The sequence below is a fragment of the Pongo pygmaeus genome, chromosome 9 (assembly GCF_028885625.2).
Source record: "Pongo pygmaeus isolate AG05252 chromosome 9, NHGRI_mPonPyg2-v2.0_pri, whole genome shotgun sequence".
Classification (NCBI taxonomy): Eukaryota; Metazoa; Chordata; class Mammalia; order Primates; family Hominidae; genus Pongo; species Pongo pygmaeus.
The window spans coordinates 75,889,717-75,917,147 of NC_072382.2; the positions used below are offsets into that span (position 1 = coordinate 75,889,717).

The 27,431-nt window shown below is 39.2% G+C and overlaps 1 protein-coding gene and 1 non-coding gene across 2 annotated transcripts in view; one reads left to right on the forward strand and one right to left on the reverse strand.

Annotated features, from left to right (window-relative positions):
- SPCS2 (signal peptidase complex subunit 2) overlaps positions 1–23,042 on the forward strand; it is a 28,196-nt gene extending 5,154 nt beyond the window's left edge. The window contains exons 2-5 of the mRNA XM_054441769.2: positions 10,641–10,724; positions 11,369–11,528; positions 15,198–15,333; positions 22,155–23,042. Of these exons, the coding sequence (XP_054297744.1) occupies positions 10,641–10,724; positions 11,369–11,528; positions 15,198–15,333; positions 22,155–22,341 (567 nt within the window). The 3' untranslated portion in view covers positions 22,342–23,042. The remainder of the gene's footprint in view (positions 1–10,640; positions 10,725–11,368; positions 11,529–15,197; positions 15,334–22,154) is intronic.
- On the reverse strand, positions 13,817–13,920 carry LOC129009095 (U6 spliceosomal RNA). The gene has a single exon (XR_008492639.1). It is a non-coding gene; the product is annotated as a U6 spliceosomal RNA (small nuclear RNA).
- Positions 23,043–27,431: the final 4,389 nt, after the last annotated feature.

Sequence of the window (27,431 nt, forward strand, 5' to 3'; positions counted from 1 at the left end):
GCTATCTAATGTGCTAGCTAATGTAGTAGTGGGATGAGCATCTGTTGTGGGGTGGAAGACCTAGGCTGTGGCCTTGGCTTTGTCACCTACCAACCATATGTCCTTAGGTATCTCCTCTTTTACTCTACTGGAAGATATCTTGGCTTGTCAGACTTCCAGGTGATATGCTTGTGCCCTGTTACCTAGCTCTGACAAAGAAGATGAACGGTTTTATAACATTACTATAATTGTGTGTGTGTGTTTAATGAAACAAGGTGCTGGCCTTTTAATACCGTTTTGCAAACTGATCTTTATTAGCGTCTCAAAACTCATTATTTTTTATTTCCTCAAAATAAAAAGTATGTGTGTGTCAAAGGCCACTATCAAGAAAGTGAAAAAAGACAATCTACAGAATGAGAGAAAACATTTTCAAATCATATATCTGATAAGGGTCTAGCATCTAGACTATATAAAGAATTTTACAACTCAGTAATAAAAAGACAGCAACTTAGTTTTTAAAAGGGCAAAAGATGTAAATAGACATTTCTCCATAGAATACATATGAATGGCCCATAGCACATGGAAAGATGTGCAACATCATCAGTCGTTAGAGAAATGCAAAGTAAAACCACAATGAGAAACCACTTCACGTCCACTAAGATTGCTATAATAAAGGGAAAAAAAAGGAAAATAACCTGTTTTGGTGAGCATACAGAGAAATCAGAATCTTCATATATCGCTAACAGGGATGTAAAATGTGGTGGCACTCTTGGAAACAGTTTGACAGTTCCTCAGAAAATTCAACGTAAAGTTAACCATATGACCCAGCAATTCCACTCCTAGGTGTATACCCAAGAGAACTGAAAATGTGTGTCCACAGGAAAACTTGGCACACAGATGTTCATAACACAGTTATCATAATGGCCTAAAGGTAGAAACAGTCTGTCAGCTGATGAATGGATAAATGCAATATGATATATCTATACAATAGAATATAATTTGACTGTTAGAATAAAATACTGATACATACTACAATATGGATGAATCTTGAAAATGCGCTAAGTGAAAGAAGCCAATCACAAAAGGCCATATATAGTATGACTGCATTTGTATATCCATAGAGACAGAAAGTAGATTGTTGGCTGCCAGGGGATAGGGGACAGGAATAAGATGTGACCGCTAATGGGTATGGAGTTTCTTTTTGAGGGTATGCATATATTCTAAAATTAGATAGTGGTGATGGTTGCATAACCTTGTGAGTATACTAAGAACCACTGAATTGGCATTATTTTTAAATAGTGAATTTTATAGTGTGTGAACTGTATCGCAATTTTAGAAACTTACTTTTGTCTTTCATGGAGTAACCCTTAAAGTTTCAAATTATTATTTTTTTAAACTATATGTCGTGTAACACAGTGGTATCACAGACACTGATTACTTTAATACTATTACTTTAATTACTAATTAAAAGACTCATTATATATATATATATATGTATATATAGATAGATAGATAGATCTGCCTGCTCAGGTACCTTTTTCAGCTGTTGCCAGCACCATTTCTCTGCTCTGATCTCCATCTTATCAAATTTCAATAGTAGTTTTTTATATTACTTAGCCTTTCAGTAGCATTCGACTTATTGATCACTTCTTTTTTCTTGAAATAGTTTCTTTACTTGGCTTCTAGGACACCACTTGCCCCCAATTTTCCTCCTCCGTCAGCTAGTCTCTGTTGTCTTCATTGTTCTTTGGTCTTCTTCCTGACCTGTGTAAATATTGCCAGTCCCTGAGCTTATGAGCTTATTACCCCTGGCCCTCTCCTCTGTCTACCCTCATCCCAAGGTGATACCCAATGTCATGGCTTAAATAACATGTAGAAGTTGCTGACTTCTACATTTATATTCTCAACCTGGACCTTTCCTATAAGCCCCAGACTTTTCTGTTCAACTGCCTACTTGTCATCTCCACTTAAATGTCTAAAACGTGTATCAGGCATCAATAGCCAGAGCCAATCTCTTGATTTCCGCTTACCCCTCAAAGTGCTTCTCTCCCAGTCTTCTTCATTTCAAGTAGACACCTCCATTCGTCTAATTTATTCAAACAAAAACCTGAGAGTTACCCTTGATTCTTCTCTTTGCTTTGTACTCCACAGCCATTTCATCGTCGCATTTTCCTGGCTATACATCCAGAATCTGACCACTCCTACCTAGACAGCTGTAGTAGCCCTTTCAACTGGTCTTCCAGCTTCTGTGCTTGGCTCCGTTACATTTTGTTCTCCACACAGCAGCCAGACTGATGTTTTAAAACATAGATCACTCACTCTCTTGCTGAAATCTCTCCAGTAACTTCCCATCTCAGTTAGCTAAACTCCAAACCCCTAATTGTGGCCTATTTTATAGCCCTTACATGTTCTTGATCCTGCCTGTTTCAGTCATACTCATCTGTCAGTTTCTACTTGAGTCATTATACTCTGGAAACCGTGGCTTTTCTGCTGTTCCTCAAACACGTTAAGCTTGGGGGATTTGGGTGTACTGTTTTCACTGGGACACTCCAGATTTTCTCATGGGTTACTCCTTTATTCAACTCTGCTCAGATGTTAACTATTTTCCTTCACTATTTTTTAGTCTTTTTAAAAACTCTATTGCATTTTTCTATATAATCTTTTTTACAGCCTGGAATAATATGCATATTTGTTTATTTACTCTTTATCTTCCATACAAGAAGAAGCTCTTTGAGTGCGGAATTTGTCTTGTTTATGACTATATCCCTAGTGGCTAGAACAGTGCTTGGCACATAGCAAGCAGCCATTCAGTATTAATTTAAAGAAAATAAAGAGTGTAATTGCCAAAAAGGTATGTTTAAAAATATTATTTTTTTCTTTTAAAAGAATGTCCAACACTGGAATGAATTGCTATTGAGAGGCTTGGCAGTTTCCTTAAAAAGAAAAATAAACCCAGAAAAGTCATGTAACAGTTAATATTTTTCCAGGCAGTAGGAGATGGATTTCAGATGAAACGGCTGTATGGTCCTATCCCTGAATTTGCACTCAGCTGCATTTTTCAGAACTGATTGCATGTAATTATTAAATAGAGCACGTGATCTGCCACCTTTCTAGAATAAGGACTCATCGCACATCTGTATCAATGTAGTACATTCCTAGCCAGTCTTCGTGCCTTAATTCAGGTCTTCCTTGGCAGCATCCCTCTCTCCCAACCCTCCCCAGTCAGCTTTGCTGCAGATTGATATCCCTGAGGTAATAGGTAACATTTTATCCAAAACCTTTTTTGCAGATCCTTGAACCTGTAGTGTACCCTTGCCCCTCTATGTCTACTTCTTACCATTTAGCACTTAGCATAGTTTATAATTCATTGTAAGTATAGGATTTTCCTTAACTAAATTGTAAAGACCATTTTTTTTGTATATCTAATTTCTTGTCTACCCATTGCAAAGGTAAGAAATTTATACTGCACGATTATGCCAACAATTCAGTCAGACTTTAGAAGATGTTAGTTGCTAGTATTGAAAGGATTGTTGACTACATTTCAGTTTGCTGGTAGAAAAAAGTACTTCATTGTTGGAGCATTACTGATTAATATGCTGAATCAAGTTGTTTTAACTTTAAGCTCTTTTCAGCCTTAGATCTCACACTTACTGGGTTCAGTGGTGGGATGTTTAAGTCATGGATCCAGTGATCTGGCCCTCAAAGAGCTTCAGTCATGTAGGCTTCTCTATTCATGGGCTGGGTTGATGTAGAAGCAGCCCTGACACTGCTAAATGCAGTTTGTGGTGGAGTAGAGAAGGCAGTGTAAAACCTAAGAATCAATTTCTCTGGGGTTGTCACTAATGTGCGTGCTCATAATTTAATTAACACATGGTAATTTCCTAACTTCTAACTCCAGTGATGAATGCAGTCAGTAATAAGCACTGTTAAGCTAGTAATTTTCTTTGCAGTGTATCTTGGCCATTTTTATAAAGAACAGATTGAAATTGAAGATTCAGTGTGTTGCTAAGAGCATAATCTCTTTGAGATACCGTGTTTTTGCTGAATTGAGATCTAAATTAGATGACAGTGCACATTCTTAAGATAGACATCATTTTCTCCCCAAACTGAACATTTTCCTTTCTTGCTAAATATGTGTGTGGGGGGGATATGGGCACTATATATTTCCAACTGAAATTGTAATCTCAGCTTCTGAGTTTGCCATCAGTTTTTATTATCTCCTTATTTTAGTTTAGAACTCCACATATACAAATGGGTATTTATCCTTTTTCCTTCTGTATTCTTCTTCTTGGAAAATGGCATGATGGCTCCAACAAGTCATCCAAGCCCTAATTCTAGTAGGTGGTCATCTCTGTCTCTTCTCTTTCATGTTCCTTATAACTAGTCTGTTACTAAGTCCTGCCAATTCTACCTCAGAATACTCCCTTTCAGTCCGCCTACTGCTGCTCTATTGAGCATTGAGGCTCTGCACTTACATCAGGCCCGATCTGCATCTCTTATGTCCAGTGTTACTCCCCTCCAGATCATCTGCCAGGTTGCCACTAAAATGACTTTAAAAAAAAACAAAAACGTAAATTTGATTGTTATTCCCATGCTTAAAATACTCTCCATTGCCTGCTTCAGAATAAAGTTCAAGTTCTTTAGCCTAATAACTAGGAAATGGTTTCTCTCAGATGCCTCATCTCCTGCTACTTTCCCCCTTTGCAGCTTCTGTCTACTTTCTAAACTGGGATAAAGGAGAGAAAAAGTTTATTTTTCTTAAAGCCATGCTCAGTTCTGTCTAAATCAGAACAGGGTCACCATTGACACCACTCTCACCCCTGGTAATTCTTCATCTCTCCAGTGTGAATTGAGGAATCCTTTGAGTCTTATTCTTATTATCAAGCCAGGGAACTTTATGAAGCAATCCACTCAGGTCTTTTATATCACAGCATAACTTCTGTTTTCACTGTTATTAGAATAAGAAAATTGAAGGTGTTCATGTTGTCATACTCAAAACAATTTTGTTTTGCTGGACATATCCTAATGACCAAGGATTTTGTCCTTTTGTTTTTCGAGATGGAGTCTCACTCCATTGTCCAGGCTGGAGTGCAGTGACACAATCACGGCTCACTGCAGCCTACACCTCCTGGGCTCAAGCTCTCCTCCTGCCTCCGTCTCCCAAGTAGCTGGGACTATAGGTGGGCACTACCACGCCTGGCTAATTTTTTAAATTAATTTTTTTTGTAGATATGGGGTCTTGCTATGTTGCCCAGGCTGATCTCAGACTCCTGAACTCAAGCGATCCTTCCACCTTGGCCTCCCAAAGTGCTGAAGTTATAAACGTGTGCCACTGTGCCTGGCTTATTTTGTCTCTTTTTTTGATCCCACCGTGTCCCTTTAAGTGTGGTGAGACGCATGGGAACAGAAGGCTGTATTCCCTCAAATGAGTTAATTTGGAAAATGCCTTCCTGCATTGACTACATATCCTTCAGACCTGAGTTGTGTTTAATATCCTTCCTAAGCACTTATGGAGTTCCTGATGCCATACCTTCAGTGAAGTGTCTTTGTAGAAGTTTTTATTATTCAAATGTGCAGTGGAGAAACGTAACTGAAAAGATTCTTCATAGTGTTCTATTAAAGCTATCAAATGCCTGTTTTCTTTGAACTGGTTAGCCAGCCAGCTCTGGCATCAGGTATGTTAGTCTGATAAAAGTTGTCTTTATCTCGGCCGGGTGTGGTGGCACTTTGGGAGGCTGAGGTACGCGGATCACTTGAGGCCAGGAGTTTGAGACTAGCCTGGCCAACATGGTGAAACCCCATCTCTATTAAAAAATACAAAAATTAGCCGGGTGTGATGACACTTGCCTGTAATCCCAGCTACTCGGGAGGCTGAGGCATGAGAATTGCTTGAACCCAGGAGGCAGAGGTTGCAGTGAGCTGAGATCGTGCCACTGCACTCAGCCTGGGCGACAGAGTAAGACTCTGTCTCAAAAAGAAAGTTGTCTTTATCTCTTGGTGGGTGGTGTAGGAGAGTAATTTCTTTAAAATAGTACTTTTTGAGCTCTGTTTTCAGCCAAATTGCAGTTGGTTTTACATTGGGGGGGAGGTTCAACATTTTTGATACCCTATGAGTTTTGTGGCCCTATTCAAGATTAACATCTTTTTTTTTTTAGGTTTTTAAAATGTTATTACTAGAGCTTGTTAGGAATCAAGATACAATGTATAGCTGTCACTTCGGGGATCTCTTTGTTTCCTGTTCTTTTGTGTTTTTGATAGCTAATAATTCCTTTCCTTGCACTTCATGGGAAAGCAGTGTAGAATAATGAGAGCATGGGTTTTGAGTCCTGGCTTTACACTTTCTACCTTTCACCTTTGGCAAGTTTTTTAAACCCTTAGTGTTATCTGTAAAAGGAGGATTTTAACTGTTCTTACCTTGTAGAGTTATTGTGGAAATTAAGTGAGATAGTGTATATAAAATACTTAGCACATCTGTAGCATGTTAGGCATTCAGGAAATGGTAGCTATGATTATACCTTCTGTCTGCCCTCCATCCCTTAAAGAAATTCTGTGAATAAGAACCAAGTGAGATCATTTTGACCATGTTTACATTTGCTAAATTTAAACTGGAGAGTAACATTTTAGAGATCTTTTTCTTCCCTTTTTTTCTTTGTAAGGATTTAGACATTAAAAAAAAAAAAAAAAAAAAGCTATCGAGAGTATATTGTGTTCCAGGCTCTGAGAATACAAAAGTGTATAGTCCCTGTTACCCAGTGAGGGAGACAATACATACAGTCAGGTAACCATGATGCAGTGTATTATATAGTTTTATATCATTAATAGCAACAGCAATAGCTAATTTTTATTAAGTACTTGCTAGCTACCAGGCACTGTGCACTGTGCTATGTTTTATAATTACACTATTTACTTCTCATACCAACCTGTGAAATAGATACTTTCACCATCTTAATTTTAAAATTGAGCAAACTAATAAGGCTTTAGAGAGGTTAAATTATTTGCCCAGTGCCTTCCAGTATAAAGTGGAAAAGTGAGGATTAAAATAAAGTAGCCTGACTCCATTCTCCCTTGGATAATAAGGATTCACCTTATTGGGTAAGGAAAAAAAGCATTTGCCTACATACATTTGTATTTAGTCTAAATCCAGTCAGCTTTTTTGTTGTTGTTGTTGTTTGTTTGTTTGTTTGTTTTTTGAGATGGAGTCTTCCTCTGTTCACCCAGGCTAGAGTGCAGTGGCACCATCTCAGCTCACTGCAACCTCCACCTCCTGGATTTAAGTGATCTCTTGCCTCAGCCTCCCAAGTAGCTGGGATTACTTAGCCTGGCTAACTTTTGTACTTTTAGTAGAGACGAGGTTTCACAATGTTGGCCAGGCTGGTCTCGAACTCCTGACCTCAAACGATCCATCTGCCTCAGCCTCCCAAAGTGCTGGGATTATAGGTGTGAGCCACTGCGCCTGGCCAAAACCAGTCAGCTTGTGATTTGAAGTACAGTACACCTTTAAGAATAAGGCCACAATCTGCTTTGGGATTGAGTTCAGGGATTAAGGCAAGTAAAAGTAAGCTTATATCACTGAAGAAGAGACAGTTTTATAATGAGCCGTGTATTTGTAATTTAGCCCTAAAGAATTTTGTTGGCCTGTCATTTACTAGTTGTATGGCACTTAACATCTTTGAACTCTAGTTTTCTAATCTGAAGGACATTGGTTTCTGGATTGAGGGTCTGCTTAGTGCTGCAATAAAAAGATGAGTGGCAATAGCAGTTTTACAGTGGGTGAAAATTGACCTGTGTAAGGGATATCATCTTGAAATTTTAGATACTGGCAACATAAAGAACTTTAAGTTTTTCTAGATTTCCAGAAGGAAAGGTGTTCAACATAAATCACATCATTTATACAAACAGTTGAGGCACAGTGAGCCATTCTTATCACTGAGGGAATGTATTTATATCAGTGTAAGGAACTGTTTTATCAGCCAGCTTGTCAGATGCCAGCCAAGGGCCAGCCTTGCAAACAAGCCTTGCTAAAGATGGCAGTCTTGGGCCCAGGTTCACTTATTTCTGCACACTGCCCTTCTTTGTAATTTATCCTGTGAGGTCCCACATAAAAGAAACTAATTTTTGCTTTCTCTTTTTATTATTACAAAAGGAAAGCAATTTGCACTTAGTGTTGAGGAAGACAAAAGTGAGGCAAAAAAAAAAAAAAAAAAAAAAAAGATAGCTTTTAAAATACCCGAATTAGTAGTAGAGAGAACATGAGGAGCAGCATACATTTTAGTTGATGAGTAGTTTTTGAGCATGATGAGAAATAATAATCAGAAAAAGAAGCACCTAATAGCAACTCCCCTTTTTCCAGATGGTTCTCTGTACTGTGGTAGAGACATTACTTGCTTCGAAATGGCCTGTGTTGCCGTAAAGTCAAATTATAACCTTTCTTGTGATTTCATGTAATTCACTGGAAATGTTTCTGTTCCACTTACTGAAGATTGCTTCTAGGTACCAGGCAGTGAAGTTGGAGCTGAGGCTATTTCAATACATTGTAATGGCTGCTTCTGCGTTTTATTCCCCCAAATTGGTTAAGACATTATCCTCTGACTTTTAAAGGCAAGTTTCTTTTCTGTGATGCGATGCAGGCAGTGAAGTGTGGCTAGGTGTCTGAGAATATGATTTTCCTGTTTTTGAATGACCCATAATTTTTAAATGACTTTATTCTGACTTTATTTCATGAATAATTCAAATGCTATGGTGGATTTGGCTCTATAAGTTGGTTCTTTTGCATGTCTTCAAAGAGGGATTTACTTGACAGTGTAAATGAGCTATCTAGCTTGAAAGCCTGCTAATTTCTTTTTGGTTCAGTTTGTATCTTTAAAATTAGATGTCATGTTTGATTTGTAGGCTGGCAGTCTATGGCAGTCAATAGTGCAGTATGCTGCCATGAGTAATTTTCTCAAAGGAAAATTTTTGCTTTTACAAGGCACCAAGGGGGAAAAAAAAACTTGATTGACTTAATCACTTTAAGTATGGCTATTTTTAGCTCATACTATTTCTCCCAACAAACTTCACAGAACAGGTTTTCTCTTTTGTATAATAACATATAGAATCACAGTTAAAAAAAATCAAGGTTGATGAATTGTATTTCTGTAGTTGTTTAAAATCTTTACAATTATTTTTATCCCATCTCTTATTTTATTTTTATTTATTTATTTATTTATTTATTCATTTTCAGAGACAAGCTCTCACTATATTGCCCGGGCTGGACTCGAACTCCTGGGCTCAAGCTGTTCTGCCACCTCAGCCTCCCAAGTATCTGGGATGGCGGGTACTCACCACTGCCATCTCTTTATTTCTTATAGGCATTATTTTTGTACTTGTGCTCAATCCGAAAGATAAATATGAGATTCTCTGTCTTTCAGTAAAATAATCCATTCTAAATCCAGATGAATGTTGGATTGCTTGCTGGTTTGTAATTTTTATGGAATACAATATTTGTTCACTTGATCTAAAAAATTAAGAGTTGGCCATTAATGGTCTACAAAAAACAGGTTTATCAGATTATTTGTAGCACCCTGTTCCTCTTAAGCTATATTTACTTAAATACTTGCATTTGAGAAAATTTTTTACTATGTAATATATTCACATGGTTAAAACATTTTAAAGGTGCACATAGAGTAGTCTTACTCCTCTCCATATTTCTCTACCCTGATAAGATATCTGGATGTACCGTAGTTTGTTTAACCAATCCCCTTGTAAATGAGCACTCGAGTTACTTCCAGCTTTTCACTACTACAGACAATGCTGCAGTGAGTAGCCTTGTATATCATTTCACATGTATTCAGTTATAGAAACATTCCCAGAAGTGGGAAGTTGAATTCAGGGTGCTAAATTGGCATTCGTAGGTGCTGTAACATTTTGAACTTCTACATGAGCAGTGAGTGAGAGAATTTTTTGCCTCTGAAGAGCAGTGTTTGGGAAACTTTCTAAACCTCTGTAGATAAGGGAAATAGAAGCAGAGTTTGTCCACTCAACTCATGATGGGACTGAGTCTGGGACTTGGTTTGTAATTTAAAATGTAGTGTTGTTTCCAACAGCTATCCTGGAATTGCTATCTTAAAGTTAAGACATGCTGGTAAAATAATAAAAGTTGTTAGCTGACAAAGTGATATTAAAGGAGATCCTCCCCATTTTGTTAGTGTCTGTAAATTCATGTATCTGTATTTTCTGAGTTTTGTGGTCACAGAAGGAAAGAATGAACAAATAGAGTAATTTCTATACTCACATTTCGGTAAAATGAAGGTGGGATATGCAAGTTTACACTTACAGTCTCTGCAGCCCATATACGTTTTCTGGTTCTGGGGTTGTTTTTATATTCTCTGCATGGAGACTGGCAACGTCAACATCACATGAGTACCACCTGACTCTAGTGACCTAGTCTCTTTCAACCTGATTTTTAATTGTTTGGTCTTTTTTGTTTGTTTTTAACTGCTTCTTGCAGGCCTACCCCATAGGAGTGTGCCCAGAATAGCCTGTTTTGTCTTTTAGTTCTGCAACATCAGAAGACAAAGAGTAAATATTATATGTGCATGAGGGATGCTCTTAAAAAGTGGTTCATTTTACTTTCAGTAAGAAGCCAAGTTTCTTGATGCACAACTTTTTTGTTTGTTTTACAGTGGAAGATAGATGATAAGCCTGTAAAAATTGACAAGTGGGATGGATCAGCTGTGAAAAACTCTTTGGATGATTCTGCCAAAAAGGTACTTTCTTGAGGAGGGGTTGGTTAGTATCTATACAGCTGATGGCCATCTCTCCTGGAAAATCTTTTCCTTTTGTAACTTGGAGTGACCTTAGTTTTCAGTGTTAGAAATTGAGTCAGAAAGCAGTTTCTGAAATTTCTCACAGGAAAAGTCAGAGGAAGTGTGTTGAACTATCACCAACATGGCACATGTATACATATGTAACAAACCTGCACGTTGTGCACATGTACCCTAAAACTTAAAGTATAATAATAATAAAATTTAAAAAAAAAAGAAATATAAATGTTGGCTATCTCAAGAAAGCTGGTAATTTTTTGTTTTTGAGATTAATTAGCCTAGAGCACAGAAGGTTGAGAGAAGATAGGACATTCATTCGTGATAAATCATCTCTCCATTTGTAAAAGTAAAACATTTTAGCTGTGGGAAAAGTTGAGGAGTTTAAAGTTTTTATATGAGGGATTGATGAACTTTTTCTCTTGGTTCTTTATAGAAGGCTTGAGTTTTACTTGTTTGGTGTGGTAAAATCCCAACTGGAGGGAACTACTTGGTAATTCATATGATTCTTTTTCATGGAAATCAAGAATAAAAGCACATACTGGGAAGGAAGTATTCCTATTAACTTGATACCTTCTTTTTCTCACCAGGTACTTCTGGAAAAATACAAATATGTGGAGAATTTTGGTCTAATTGATGGTCGCCTCACCATCTGTACAATCTCCTGTTTCTTTGCCATAGTGGCTTTGATTTGGGATTATATGCACCCCTTTCCAGAGTCCAAACCCGTTTTGGCTTTGTGTGTCATATCATATCCTTTATTTATGCTCAAGTTGTTTTCTAGTGACTATTTTTTTAAATCTGCCGATACTTCTCCCTACAAAAACAAAACGGACTTTCATATTAGGGCTTGCTAATGTTAGAATTTAACATTATGAGCTGTGATGTTTATATAGTAAATATCAGTTTATATAGTAACTGTCATTGATATTTTATGTTTTGTGTGGTTATTTTATCGTAATTCATTTTTGTTATTAATGTAGAGGTTATTGTCCTAATATGAGCACTTAATAGCAAAACACATAGTAATAGTGAACCCAGCTCTTCTCATTTCTAGCCCAGAACTTTTCCCATTAGACGTGGCTGCTTCAAGCCACTCATTCTAGGATATTAGGAAAGGATCTGATTTTGGAGACTCAGATCTGTATCAAGTTTACTTGAAGCTGAGGAGCAGAACTGGAAAGTACTGAGCATGAGATACAAGTGTGGCTTGTATTACAGTGGAATTAAGAACTTATTCTGGAGTTAGAGAATATGGGTTTGAAATCCAGGGTATCTGTGATCTTGTGCTAATGAAAATTTACTTATTTTTGAGATGATTTGAATACCACTCATTGATAAATATGGGTAGCATTCAGAATTATCATAAAGATTAAATGAGAGATTTTATATTGTATTTGATATATAATCGTTTCCTTTCCCCTCTTTTTTATGATAAATGTAAGATCATGGTCGTTGCCTACCCAGGTTGATTTTTTTTCTCAAGAAATTGAATATAAAGAACTTAATTATACTTCACTATTAAAACAGATAATTTTGGTAGGCAGTTTACTTTTTTAAACAATGTTACCACTACCTGAATTTTGTTTTGTTTTGTTTTGTTTTGTTTTTGTCTTTGTTTTTTTTGAGACAGGGTCTTACCCTGTCACCCAGGCTGAAGTACAGTGGTGTGATCATGACTCACTGCAGCGTCAGCCTCCTGGCTCGAGCAATTCTCCCACCTCAGCCTCCTGAGTAGATGGGCACACGCCACCATGTCTGCCTAATTTTTAAATTTTTTACAGAGACAAGGTCCTACTACGTTGCCTAGGCTGGTCTCAAAACTCCTGGGCCCAAGCAATCCTCCCAAAGTGCTGGGATTACAGGCATAAGCCACTGTGCCCAGCCAACCTGAAATATGTTTTAAAACTTCATGTTGGGGATTTATCTTCAGAGGCAGTTAGTAAACCTCTAATAAAGCAGATCCTAGTCAAAAATTGTATTATGCAGATTGCCCCACATAGCCCCCAGAAGTGGCACCAGGTGATCCTTGACTCCTTTCAGTAATCAGATTAATCATCCCAGTATGAATTTTTCACTATTAAGGCAGTTCAAAAGAATAATATTCCATAGGGTCTAGAGACAGTTCCCAGGGGAATTCCAAAGAGATTTGAAAATGATAGCAACATTATTACAAACATCTGGCCTCCCAAGAGAACCACCTTGATGGTAATTCATTTGTTTGGTTATATTTGTTTAATAAAACAAGGTCTTATTTTTGTCATGTCAGTTTTATTTATAATAGTAGGGACTACCATTATAAATGTCTTCTGTTGCTGGGCATCGTGGCTCACTCCTGTAATCCCAACACTTTGAGAGGTCAAGGCGTGCGAATTGCTTGAGCCTAAGAGTTCAAGGCCAGCCTGAGCAACTTGGAGAAACCCTGTCACTACCAAAAATACAAAAATTAGCTGGGCATGGTGGCGCATGCCTGTAGTCCCAGATACTTGGGAGGCTGAGGCACAAGAATCACTTGAATCCAGGAGGCGGAAGTCGCAGTGAGCCGAGATCCGCTACTGCACTCCAGCCTGGGCGATAGAGCAAGACTCTGTCTCTAAAATAAATAAATTAATTAGATAAAATAAAAAATAAATTAGCTGGGTATGGTGGCACACACCTATAATCCCAGCTACTGAGGAAGCTGAGATGGGAGGACTGCTTGAGCCTGGGATGTTGAGGCTGCAGTGAGCTGAGATCACACCACTGTACTCTAGCCTGGGTGACAGAGTGAGACCCTGTCTCAAAAAAAAAAAAGTCTTCTGTATCCTAGACTGCATATATCCTTCATCTCTAAATCTCATGATAATTCTAAAATATCACTATTATCCCAATTTTAAAGGTAAGGATACTAAGACTTGGGGAAGGAAGTTATTTGTTATGATTATACTGATTAAAGGCCAAGATTTAAATCTAGGATTATCTCTACTCTAAAGTCCATATACTTTGCACTATATTTTCCTGCCTTTCCTGTTCGTGAAATTTATCTATTTTTTAACTCTTTTTTAATGGAATGCTTCATGAATTTGCCTGTCATCCTTGTGCTAGGGCCATGCTAACCTCTGTATCGTTCTAATTTTAGTATATGTGCTACCGAAGCGAGCACTGTTCATGAAATTTATTTTTATTTTATTTATTTTATTTTTATTTTTTGATACAGGGTCTCACTCTGTTGCCCAGGCTGGAGTGCAGTGGTGCGATCTTGCCTCACTACAGCCTCTGCCTCCCAGGTTCAAGTGATTCTCCTGCCTCAGCCACACAAGTAGCTGGGATTACAGGCCTGCACCACCACAACCAGCTAATTTTTTTGGGGTTTTGTGTGTGTTTTTGGTTTGTTTTTTTTTTTTTGAGACAGAGTCTTGCTCTGTCACACAGGCTGGAGCACAGTGGCACGATCTTGGCTCACTGCAACCCTGCAACCTCTGCTTCCTGGGTTCAAGCCATTCTCGTGCCTCAGCCTCCTGAGTAGCAGGACTACAGGCATGTACCACCACGCCCAGCTAATTTTTGTATTTTTAGTAGAGACAAGGGGTTTCACCACGTTGGCCGGGCTCGTCTCGAACTCCTGACCTCAAGTGATCTGCCCACCTCAGCCTCCCAAAGTGCTGGGATTACAGGCGTGAGCCACCACGCCTAGCCTTAATTTTTGTATTTTTAGTAGAAATGGGGTTTCCCATTGTTCCCTGTTGGCCAGGCTGGTTTCAAACTCCAGGTCTCAAGCAATCCACCTGCCTCGGCCTCCCAAAGTGCTGGTATTAAAGGTGTGAGCCATCGTGCCCAGCCTTGTTTATGAAATTTAAATGGCACAGTATACACAAAGCTCTTTTATGCCAGTTTTTGGCAAACTATAAGTGCTTATTATATATGGTACTTAATACTGTCAAAAACAATATAATAATAAGTCTATATGCATATAGGAAGTAATTGTAGTACTATTTGACATACTCTCTTATAGTAAACTATTTGGGTCACTTTTCTTCTCTTCTGATAACCCTTAAAATCAGTTGAACATGGTCAAGTCCACTGGGACTATTCGTTGTTTTTTTATAAAGAAATAAGCACTATTGTAACAAAGTCTTGACAAACTAGGTATCTTATTATACATGTTGTCTTTGAACATAAAGATGAGAGCTAGTTTATGCTCTGTATCTTTTTCTTTTCTTCCTTTCTGAGGTGTTTGCAGAATTAACCAGAGAGAGCCTTGCTTCTCTTGGTACATAAACATAAGGATGAAAATGAAATAGCTAAATTTTCAGTGTTTTGGCAGCAAGACAAAGCTGTCTTCTTTAGGACTATCATTTTGAAAGTTTTTATATCTGTTGCTTGTCAATTTGTGTTACTTCTCTTTTATGTTTGGGTATTTTCCCCTTAACTTTATTTGAACCTATTTTGTGATGATGGGGATTCTGACCATTTATACCTCATATAAGGAGAAGAGCATCTTTCTCGTGGCCCACAGGAAAGATCCTACAGGAATGGATCCTGATGATATTTGGCAGCTGTCCTCCAGTCTTAAAAGGTATGACTATCCTCACAGATTTTTAAATCCTGGTGTTGGATTTGCCCTGGTGTGTTGTCATTATCAACAGAAGACTTATTATGTGCCTACTCTATGTGGATCATAGGGCTAGTCATATAAAATGAAGAAAGGAGTATGGATGATCTAGAAGGTTTGTCCTAGCCCTGTAGTTCTGAGATTGCATTATCACAGAAATGCTCTGAGGATAAACTGTGGGAGAAGGTAGTTTTTCCTGTGGCCAGTTAACAGAGACAATTAAGCGTACAAAACTATAAAGGCCAAAGATGTGAGATCAATTATCTTTGAAGAACTCCATTAGCTTCTGTGTCTTCTATGATCCTGTCTTCTCTCCACGAATTCAATCAAGAATATCTGGAGCAGTGCACTGGGCAACTCAAAAAAAGCACAATCTAGAGGCTGTTTCTGACCAGTGTTAGGTATAACTGTGCAGCTGACACACATGTGTTTTGTAGGTACCAAGAACTAGGTTCATCTTCCAGTTCAGTTTCTTTCTAGCTGTATAACTTTGGGTAAATCATATAAATTATCTGAGGTTTAGTGGGGCCAAAAATGATGCCTAGAGTTTCTGGGAAGATGAAATACCAATTTATAATAATAGCAAATGTTTATTGAACATTTACTGTATGTTGGGTATTCTGCTAAATGCATTATCTCATTAAGTTTTAGAACACTCATTTTATAGATAAGAATACAGGCCCAAAGGTTAAATCAACTCTTCCAGTATCATATAGCCCAAAAGTGGTAGAGCAGGAATTCCAGCCCAAGTTTGAAGCCAGAATTCATACTCGTAGTCACTATCTTAAAAACCTATTATACTTAACTAGTGCATAATAGCCCCACAAATTATAAGTACAGTTATTTATATATGAAGTTAAGTGTAGCATCTGTGCCATACAGACGGTCTCATTGCCAACTTGTAGAGGCACCTATGAGAAAGGGAAGCAGACCTTCATTCTGTTGTTGCAGCTGAGTTCTTGCTTATCTCCTGACAGGGCTTCTAGCTGCCCTTTGGCCTCAGCCATCATAATCTGCATCCTCTACCACGCCACTGAAGCAGAGTTGCAGAATTCTAAAACCTAGCAGCATTATAATTTCATTATTTTTATTCTGACTTGTATTTTTTAAGAATTTTTATATAATTCACCTACCATACATACAGTTCACCCATTTAAAGTGTACAGTTCAAAAGTATCTAGTAGTATTTACAGATATTTGCAACCATTATCACAGTCAATTTTAGAGCATTTTCATCACCTCAAAAAAAAAAAAACCTCTGTACTCTAGCTAATCACTTCCCTATCCTCCCACTTCCCCGAGCCCTGGGCAGCCACCAGTCTACTTTCTCTGTTCTCTTTTATGGACATTTCATATGAATGGAATCATACAATATGTGGTCTTTTATAACTGGGTTCTTTCACTTAGTGCAGTTACTTCCTATATATACTGCACACAAGGTTCGTTCATGTTGTAGCATGTATCAGTACTTCATTCCTTTCTATGGTCAAGTAATATTCCATTTTGTTTATCCATTTGTTAGTTGATAGACATTTGGGTTGTTTCTCCTTTTTGGCTATTATGAATAATGTTGCAATACATATTTGTGTACATGTTTTTAGGTAGACATGTTTTCATTTCTCTTGGGTAATACACCTAGGAGAAGACTTGTATGGTATGCTAACTCTCTTTGTTTGAGGAACTGCCAGACTGTTGTCCAAAGTGGCTGCCCTATTTTACAGTCTCACTAGCAGTGTACAAGGGTTCTGATTTTTTTCGCATTCCTGCTGATTTTTACCAACTGCCATATTGTTGGTGGAGTGGAAGTGTGAATGTTCTTGCTCTGTTCCCGGCTTTCTGCTGATGTCTTCTCCCTCCCCTACCTCACAGACTGATTTAGTAGCTTAACAGTGGCTGATTCTGATGTCTTATTCCTACTGCCAGGTCATGTGATGTGAAAATGGCAATGAAAGGTTTCACAGACTACTAGTTGCCATGTGCAGACAACACAAGCTATGTGACTCTCTCGCAAAAAGTGATTTTGTCACTCCCCAGCACATTCGTTATACAGTCTAAACTCCTTCAGCATATGAACTATTACAGCATTCATCCCCTAGTGACATCTCCAGCTTTCTTTTATGCCCCTCTCAAAATACATTCTCTTACTCTGGCAATATTATGGAATTTGCAATATGCTAAGTTATCCAAGTTTCCCAGTGAATCCGTACCTTTAAACATATTCTTCTCTCTGGCTTAGCTATCTTTCCATAACCTGGCTTACTCCTACTTCCAAGAAGCCTTCCCTGACATACCTTAGTCTTCCTTAACATGCCTTAGTCTAAATTAGGTGGTCCTAGTTATTCTTTTTTTTTTTTGAGACGGAGTTTCACTCTTGTCACCCAGGCTGGAGCGCAATGATGCGATCTTGGCTCACTGCAACTTCCTCACCCAGGTTCAAGCAATTCTCCTGCCTCAGCCTCCTGAGTAGCTGGGATTATAGACCCACGACCACACCTGGCTAATTTTTGTATTTTTTGTAGAGATGGGGTTTCACCATGTTGGCCAGGCTGGACTTGAACTCCTGACCTCAAGTGATCGCCTAGCCTCGGCCTCCCAAAGTGGTGGGATTACAGGTGTGAGCCACCATGCCCAGCCCATCCTAGTTATTCTTAAAAGCATTTATACTTACCTCTGTTAGTTACCACATGGAGCTATAATTATTTACTGTCTGTGTCTCCTCCTGGGCCCGCCCCCTCCTCCAAAGTGTGAGCTCCTTTACCATTCACTATACACTAGAAACCTAAGCCCAGGCGGGACTTTCTCACTCACCCCTTGGTAACCAGACCCAGCCCAGGGCCTGGTGTGGCATGTTTTGTTATGTGAATGATTGACATTCATCTGGGCTGGGCTGCAGCTTTGGCCTCCTAATTAGTCTTTGCCTGCAGCCAAGTCATTGTCAGCCATCCACAAAGTCCGCTATAACCTAGCTATCTCTATGAACATTCCCTTCTCTTTCTTACCCTAAGTGAAACCTAACCATAACCCCTGAGGACATATTTCCACTGCAGACTGCAAGTGGTAGCTGATGTTTCTCTCACAGCCTTCATTACTCTGGTACTACAGGTAGAGATGGGTCTCCCCTTTGCAGCTTCCAATGCCTCCTCTTCCCTAAAACCCCCCCTTTGAATGCATGTCATCACATTGTGCCACTTCTATGCCTCTTTCTTGCAGTTAAACACACACCTACTCTTTTGAAGATAATTCCTGGCTCATTGGCACTCTAACATTTGTCCTTTCTTAAGTCTTGGTGATTGCCATATTCACATAGATGGTTATTCTGGTAACTTGGCCTCTCAATTTTACTTCCTTTCTTCCCATTATCCTGTTTTCTATCATGCCTTAAACATTTATTGTCATAGACATACCCTAGTAGACCTTGCACTTAATAAGAACAAATTACCTTCAATAATTTCAGTTTTAAGTATCCCACCCTGACCATTGCTTCCTGTTACTCTTATTTCCTTCTAGTTCTCTTGTCACAGCATTTCTTCTGCCCCAGTGGCATCTGTAACCCACTTCACTTCCTCCTTACCTGGCTTAGATTCCATGACACTTCTGTAGTCCAGTTACTCTCTCCCTGTCCTGGAGGATCTTTCATATCTTCCCTATCCTCAAACCTCCTAGGCCTCCTCCTCCATCTTTACTCTCGGTTTTTTGTTGTTGGGAAGATAGAAGCCATCATGAGTCTACCGTCACTACTCACCTACTTCCAAGTATCTATCTAAGGCCTTCCCTCCCTTGGGTCTGTGGGATTCTATCCCTTCTCTCTTACTTGATGTTTCCCTCTCTGCTGGATCATTCCTTCTGACATACAAATATACTGTAATTTCTCCCAACTGAAAAAAAAAAAAAAAAGGTTTTCTTTCCTTTCTGCTCCTCACACAGTCTCCTCATTTCTCTACTCTCCTTTTCTTCTTGTGCTATCACCTGGATCTGCTCTTGTCTTCTTTACTTGACCTGTCAGCAGCATTTGACATAGCTAGTTACCCTTACTTTGTAGTACTTTTTTTTTTTAACTAGGCTTCTCAGATACCACATGCTTCTAATTTTCTTCTTACCTTAATGTTTGTTCCTCAGTCTCCTTTGTGATTCTTCATCTCCCATTTTTTTACATTTGAAATGCCACCAGGGCTTGTTCTGGAACCTCTTCTCTATGATGAAGATCTCTAAATTTGTATTTTCATCCTTGACCTCTTCTCTGAACTCTAAATATATTCGGGCATTCTGTTTGATGTTGGATCCTAATAGGCATCTCAAAGTCAACATGTCCAAAACCTAACTCATCTCTCACTCATCCAAACCTGCCCTTCCCTCAGTTCTTCCCACTTCAATAAATGGCAGTGCTGTCCTTACAGAGCTCTGGAGTCATTTTGACTCTTCTTTCTCAGACCTTCTTTAGTCTGTCAGCAAATCCTGTTAGCTCCACCATCTAAATGTATTGTCTGACCATTTACCATCTCCACTGCTACCATCCTCTCTCACATATGTTACTGTAATAATGTTCTTTTTTTGTTTTGTTTTTTTGAGACAGAGTCTCACACTTTCGTCCAGGCTGGAGTGCAGTGGCGCAATCTCGGCTCGCTGCAAGCTCCGCCTCCTGGGTTCACACCATTCTCCTGCCTCAGCCTCCCAAATAGCTGGGACTACAGGCACCCGCCACCACGTCTGGTTAATTTTTTGTATTTTTAGTAGAGACGGGGTTTCACCATGTTAGCCAGGATGGTCTGGATCTCCTGACCTCGTGATCTCCCCGCCTTGGCCTCCCAAAGTGCTGAGATTATAGGCATGAGCCACTGCGCCTGGCCTACTGTAATGATGTTCTAATGGACTTCTGCAGCCCTCTCCCCACCCATAGTCTATTCCCAGGACAGCAAGCAAAGTGATCCTTTTGAAACATAAGTCAGATCAACTCAGTCTTTTGCTCAAAACTCTCTCAGAGAAATCGCCAAAATCCTAAGGATGGCTTGGAAGTCCATACATGTCTATGCTCTGCACTCCACACACCGATGCAAACATACCCTCATCTCCTATGGCTCTCATCCTCTCCCACTTCATTCTGTTCACATTAGGCCCCTTTCTGTTCTTAAGACATTTCAGGCATGTTCTTGCCTTAGGGCCTTTGCACTTGCTGTTCCTTTTTCCTGGAACATTCTTTTTCCAGATAGCTTATTCTCTTACCTTTCTTGGCTCTGCTCAGACATCTGCTTAGTGAAAGCTTTTCTGCCCATCTATTTAAGAGAACATCTTATTTTTTTATACTGTCTGTTCCCTCACACACACTAAAATGAAAGTCCCAAAAGGCAGACATTTATATTATGTTCACTGCCGTATATCCTTACCATCTAAAACTGCCTGTCACATATAGGTAGGCTCAATAAATATCTGAATTAATGAACATTTCTAAAATGTATCAGGTCACAACTCATCAGATCATGGACTGCCACCAAAGCCATGTAACTGCCAATAAAACTGGGCTTAGAAGTCTAAAAATTACTGTGATATCAATTAGCAGTTGGTCAGAACTTGAGAAAATCTTTCGAGGTGTTGACAATAGTTAAAGGAACTTCACTACTAGCTCTCCAAGTTGGGAGTTACTGCCTAGACCAACAATTATTGAGGAGCTGTGATCTTTTGAGCACTAGTTAATGATAGGCACTGTTTTAGTCATGACAGTAATCCTAAAAGCAGATGGAAGTTCTCCCATTTTAAACATGCAGAAATAGAGCCTCAAGAAACTGCTTCATTTATAGATAATACTAGCTTGACAATCCACTGAATATGTCCTAATAAATGGAAACAGGGTAGGGGATGTCAGCCTACCAGTAACTGGTGTCATTAAACCCTCTTGAATGAATGGACATAGTAATGGCCTTCAGGGTACCTTGAAGTATAGCTAAGGAATCTCTGGAGTTCATTTAGTAAAGCAGTTGGCATCCCTGGCCTGGGATCAGAGTAAAACCTGGAGCTAGACTGATTACAGAGTGCAAGGACTAGGCACCCTGGGATTGGAGAGCATCCTTGAAATCAAGGGTTCTTCATTTATTTATAAAAATTTGATTGCCTACTAGAAACCCAGCTAAGAGTATGAAACAATTAAGACAAAAATCTTTGCTCAAGAATCTCCTAGACAATCCTGATTCAAGCACCAGAAACAGGGAAAAGAAACCTCCCAGTCTAGTGAAGAACATAGTACACATTATGTCAACAGATAGGTAATTTTGTTGATACCATAGGAGCCTATTATTAGGCCTGGCATATGACAGGAGGTCAGTATTTGAGTTGAATATTGATTGATGGTACCGTGGAAGACAGAGGAAACACATCTGACCCAGATTGGGAGGCTTTCCCAGAAAAGTTTATGCCCAAGTGTAGTGTTAACAAATAAGAACTTCTCAGGTGAGATAGGGGAGAAGAGTCTGCTAGGAAAACCTGTCTAGCATGGCAAATACGAAGTCCAGAGATGAGAGAAGATGGTCCACATGGTTTAAAAGTCTACAACAAGGTAAAGGAGGTACACAGTAATTAAATCAGGAAAGATATGTCAACACCTAAGAATCAGAACCAGTATCTTGAAAAGTTAGGAGCCCTGGGGTTTTGTTTTTGCTTTTGCTTTTAAAGGATGTGTTTGTTCCCTGTATCACCGTGCCCAGCTTACTCCTTTTCGTCGGAAACACTTGGTGCTGTATTGTTACTGGTTGAATCTCTGTGTTTGGTTTTTAATTTGTTATCTTTGCCCCCATGCTTAGGTTTGATGACAAATACACCTTGAAGCTGACCTTCATCAGTGGGAGAACAAAGCAGCAGCGGGAAGCCGAGTTCACGAAGTCCATTGCTAAGTTTTTTGACCACAGTGGGACACTGGTCATGGATGCATATGAGCCTGAAATATCCAGGCTCCATGACAGTCTCGCCATAGAAAGAAAAATAAAGTAGCCAATTCTAAAAGTAACCCTCTTTCTCCTGGATCTTGCTGAATTACTGGCTTGGGGGGTGGGGGAGATAAAAAGAACTTAAAATGGGTAAAGTAAGAAATGTTAAAAAGTCCCTGTTTTGTCCTGAAATTTTAGTCTATTCTGGATAAATAGGATTTTCTGACACAGATATGAGAAGTTGTAGCTCTGATGTCTAGCTGTAGTCTCCTTGATCTGCTGATTGCATTATTTTAATTTGCTTTTCTGGGAAAGCAGTTTTGCTAAAAGCTGTACAGACTTTTTCTTTTGTACCTAGCAGTACTTTATATAGTATAGCTTTGGGCCATGTAGCATTTTAAGACTCAATTTTAAAAAATTATTAATCTGTTGCTGACTCTGTTAATTCCTATTTCAATATGTGTTTCCTTGAAGAATTCAGGATACAACTTCTTGTGTATGACAGCTTTCCTTCACACACTATTTTTGTGGGTGTGTATATATCTGATTTGGGGAGAATTTAAAAAACACATAGCTTTTTAATTTGTTTGAAACAGACTTTCTGCCTGTTACATTTTGTGCTTTTAACCAATTAAAGAAGCCAATGGCATTTTAGTTTTATATTGTGTTTTCCACTAGTATATCCCTGTTGATTTGTTTGTGCCTTTTATTAACTGCCATTTTCTAAAATTTTTTTCAATAAAAGGAAGGAAGATGTGAAAAAAATGGAGTCATAGTTTTGATGGAGAGAACAGAGAAACAAGTGTTAACATCTTTCTACTATAGGTTTTTTTCATTTTTAGGCTATTTTACTGTCAAAGGCCCCTGAGAACCTGTAGCTGAGGAACTCTTAGCTTTCCAGTGATAACAACAATAATAACAACATTCTGTACTTATTTTGTGCCAGAAATGCTCCAAGTACTTTACATGTGTTAATAATGCTCACAGCAATCCTAAGAGGCAGGTGCTGTTATTATCCCCATTTTACACATGAGGAAACTGAGATACAAAAGTTAAGTAATTGTCACACAGCTAGTGATAGAACTAGGATTCAAACATGGGGAGTCCGGCTTCAGAGTTTGTGGTCCTGCAGAGACAAAACAGCAGCTTTTCCAGTATTTTCCCAGTATGGTCAGAGAAGACCTGGGTGCTTGCCAAGATCCTTTGACCTTTAGGAATATTTCCCTACAGCCTTACAAAACATCAATTCTGGCTGAGCCTAGTACCTAACACTATATTCAGTTTGTAAGAAATTACCATTATCACATTTCCTGTTTGTCTTGGAAAGGTTGTCCTATCTAGCATCACATAGTAGGGAATTGTGAACAACACTGGACAGAAAGTTAAAGCCTTGGATTCTTTACTCTTCATTCCTGTAAACCTTGGGTAAGTTGCGGAATTCTCTGTGAGCTTCTTAAAGTTTTTGAAAGCATGTAACCGGATAAGTGTATTTTTACAATGGAGGAGTTACAGTCATCTTGGTATTTGTGGGAGATTGGTTCCAGGATCCTCAAGCATACCAAAATCCAAGGATGCTGAAGTCCCTTATATAAAATGGTGTAGTATTTGCATATAACCTACACACATCCTCCCATATACTTTTAATCACCTCTGGATTACTTATAATACCTAATATAATGTAAATGCTATGTAAATAGTTACACTGCATTGGTTTTTTAATTTATATTTTTTGCTATTTTTTAAAATATATTTTTAATCCATGGTTGGTTAAATCTGTAGATATAGAGGGCCAACTGTACTGTTAGACACAAGGGTCTCAAGGCTTGCAGATAGAGACTGAATAACCCTCTCCATGATGATCCCTTAGAGTTCTCCCAGTATGCCTTTTTCTTTACATGTACATGCAAACGTGTCTCCACATACATTTTTTTTTAACAGAAATTGAATTGTGTTGATATATGTCCTGTAATTTGTGTTTTAAACTTAATATATCTTAGGCATTTTCCCTGTGTGTGTGTATAATGCAGCTATTAAAAATGAGTCTGAGGCCAGGCATGGTGGCTCACGCCTTTAATCCTAGCACTTTGGGAGACCAAGACAGGTAAATCACCTGAGGTCAGGAGTTCGAGACCACCTTGGCCAACATGGTGAAACCACATCTCTACTAAAAATACAAAAAATTGGCTGGGCATGGTGGCAGATGCCTATAATCCCAGCTACTTGGGAGGCTGAGGCAGGAGAATGACTTGAACTGGGAGGCGGAGGTTGCAGTGAGCCGAGATCGCACCCTGCACTCCAGCCTGGGCAACAAGAGCAAAACTGCATTTCAAAAAAGAAAAAAAAAGAGTCTGACATACATATATATAAAAGAAACTGTCCTAAAATACCACAAGTGCAAAGGTGGGGGACCAATTGCAACAAGTAGCTGGTGTGATAACCCATATATATATACACACACACAGGTCAGTCTCATTTTTAATAGCTACATAATATTCCATAGTATAAGTGTTTTTACTTTAATACCCTATTGATGATAATTTTTCCCCAGTTTTTTTCACTATTCCAGGAAGGAGTATGGATTGAGGAGAGGGGAAGAAAATAGGTCCTCAAATGAGAGACAAGAAACCTGGGTTGTTGGCAACTTTTTTCTAATTTGTGACCTTGAATACATCCTATTCCTTTTCTAGGGTGAAGTCTCTTGTTTAAAAAAAAAGTTTTAGAGAATGTATTCTTTTGAGATTATGAAGACTCCTTACTCCCTGGGAAATAAAAAACATCCCTTATGATTACAAAGAATGTTGGGCGCCATATCCCCAATGTCTGCCTATAAGCCCCACTTGAGACTTCTTGGACTACATGGATCTATTTTAAGGTTTTTCCCTGACTCCAGAAACCAGTTGAAGCAGTTTAGATTTGTTGAAGAAGTGGGTTATCAGCCCAGCTACATGTTGCAGTTGGTCCCCTGTCTTTGCACTTGCGGCATTTTAGGAGTGTCTCATCACATAAACAAAAAGTACCCTCTGCAGGCTCAACCTCAGCATGGGCACACTTTGTAGAGCTGCAGAGCGCCTCTGGCCAGCTTCTGACACATGCATCTACTGAGTGGCCATTTCAGCCCAGTCTAGAATGCTGCTGGGCTGCTCTGTACCCTCTAGTAGGTCTGCAACACCCTTGCCACTAGGAAACCCTGACACCCATCACATCATCATGAGTGAAGTTCTCAGTTCCTCACACTTACCTCAGACAGACTTTTTTCTAGAAAATAGAGGGCCAGTGAGGACAGTGGAAAAAGATCCTAATGTTTTTTCATTATTTGCAAATTTCAACTGCTAATGTGTATTTAATGTTTGTCATGCTTTTATGTATGTGTAGAAACAATCTTTGCTTCAGAACGATTTCGGGGAATGGAAGAAGATGCAAAGTCCCTTTGCATACACACAAGTTGTGTTTTTCTCTGGACCCAAGTTCCTCCTCAGCTTAGAGCCCGATCTCTCACTAACTCTATCTTATCCACTCCTGGCTAGCCCCACCCACACCCCAAACCTTTTCTCCATGGTAGAAGTCATCAGAGAAAACTGTTAATAGCACGTTAATTTAGACTTTTAGAATATATCCTGTCCCCACTGACAGCCTTTTTTGTTATTAAATAGAGTATTCTTAACAACCCACCCTATGGTCCCCTTCTCAGAATAATGTTTTAAATACATATACACATCATTGTCTGTTAATAAGGAACCGGGGAGGTGGTTCCAGAGTTACTGGAACAGATTCAAAGACAGTTGCTGAAACTATGTCCTGGTTGTTGCTTACTCTCCTCTAGAAAGAAGTACTTCCTCACTAATCTGGCATTCAGCCTCAGATCTGCCCCATTTTAACTGCTGCTACTAACATTCTTCCTCTATAGGCAGCAGGTTCTTCCTCCTTTCAGATAACAGTCACAGAGACACGTACTTACATGAGCTTGAAAGAAGGGAAATTCCTTATTCCTGTGGGCAGAAACCAGGTGAATTGTTAGAACTTTGGTTTATTGACTTGGGCATAGAGGGATTCAGGGTACATAATGCTTGTTAAGGAAGAATGGCAACTGTTGGGCTGTCTTACAGCCAACCCCCTCCTACAGTCTGTCATGCCAGGCTTAGACCCATGCAGACACAACAGGAAAGGTCTCATTTTTCTTGGCTGCTATAAAAGAGCATTAGCCCTTTCAGAGGGATTTCTCTGTGACAAACTGTTCTGGGAAGCAATTGATGAGGATTGAGTAGTTGTCAGGCTCTTAGTGCCACAGAGTTGGTTAATACTGTCAAAGGTGACCCACCGGAGAAAGAGAAACTTGGGAGAGGCAATCTGCCATGAGCCCTGAATGTTCCTGCATGTATATTCTTTCCTCATGTGAATGTAAGACTGACCATTCTTCTTGGGCTGTACCTCAGTGTTCTGTTAGCAGTAAGCTACCTTGAAATGAGCAAATTTGCCTATTGCTGACTATGAAAGTTTTGAGCACCCCTCCCCTCACAAGCTTGGGGGTCTGCATATGTAGTCATCATCTAGGCCTACCCTGTGGCACTTTGGGGGGTGTAGGCCATGGGCAGCTGGTGCAAACATCATGCTCATGTTGCTGGCTATACCATAAGTAATAAAGTTATTTGTCTCTGACCCAGGAATCTTATGTCTTCTGGCAACATCCATGAAAGCATCGCAGGCTAACTTGTTAGCTTACAAGTAGGATAAAATTCACAGATGTGAAAATTTTAGTAATGAAAATTGGGTCCTGACCAACATGGTTTTCTAGAAGAGAAAGGACAAAGGCTTTTCATGGGCTGGATTAGGGGATAAAAGAAATTCCCTGGGATCTGATAGCAAATCAGATATTCCCAAGTGAGGGAGGAGGAAAGAGTCCTGAGAAAAGTCCTACCTGAAGAAAGAGTCCTACCTGAGAATATTTTGAGGCTAAGGAGCAAGAGGTAGGATTGAAACATGCTGCCCAGATTGTACTTAGGTTGTTGCTCAGTCTCTGGGCAGGAGGCAGAAGGGATGTTTTGACAATGAGGCGGCAAGCTTATGGCTCCAGCTGAAAGGCAGTATGGCCATGGCTGATGAATGATTTCCCAAAGATGAAATAAATAATGGCAGCAATAAGGATATAGAACTTTGAAC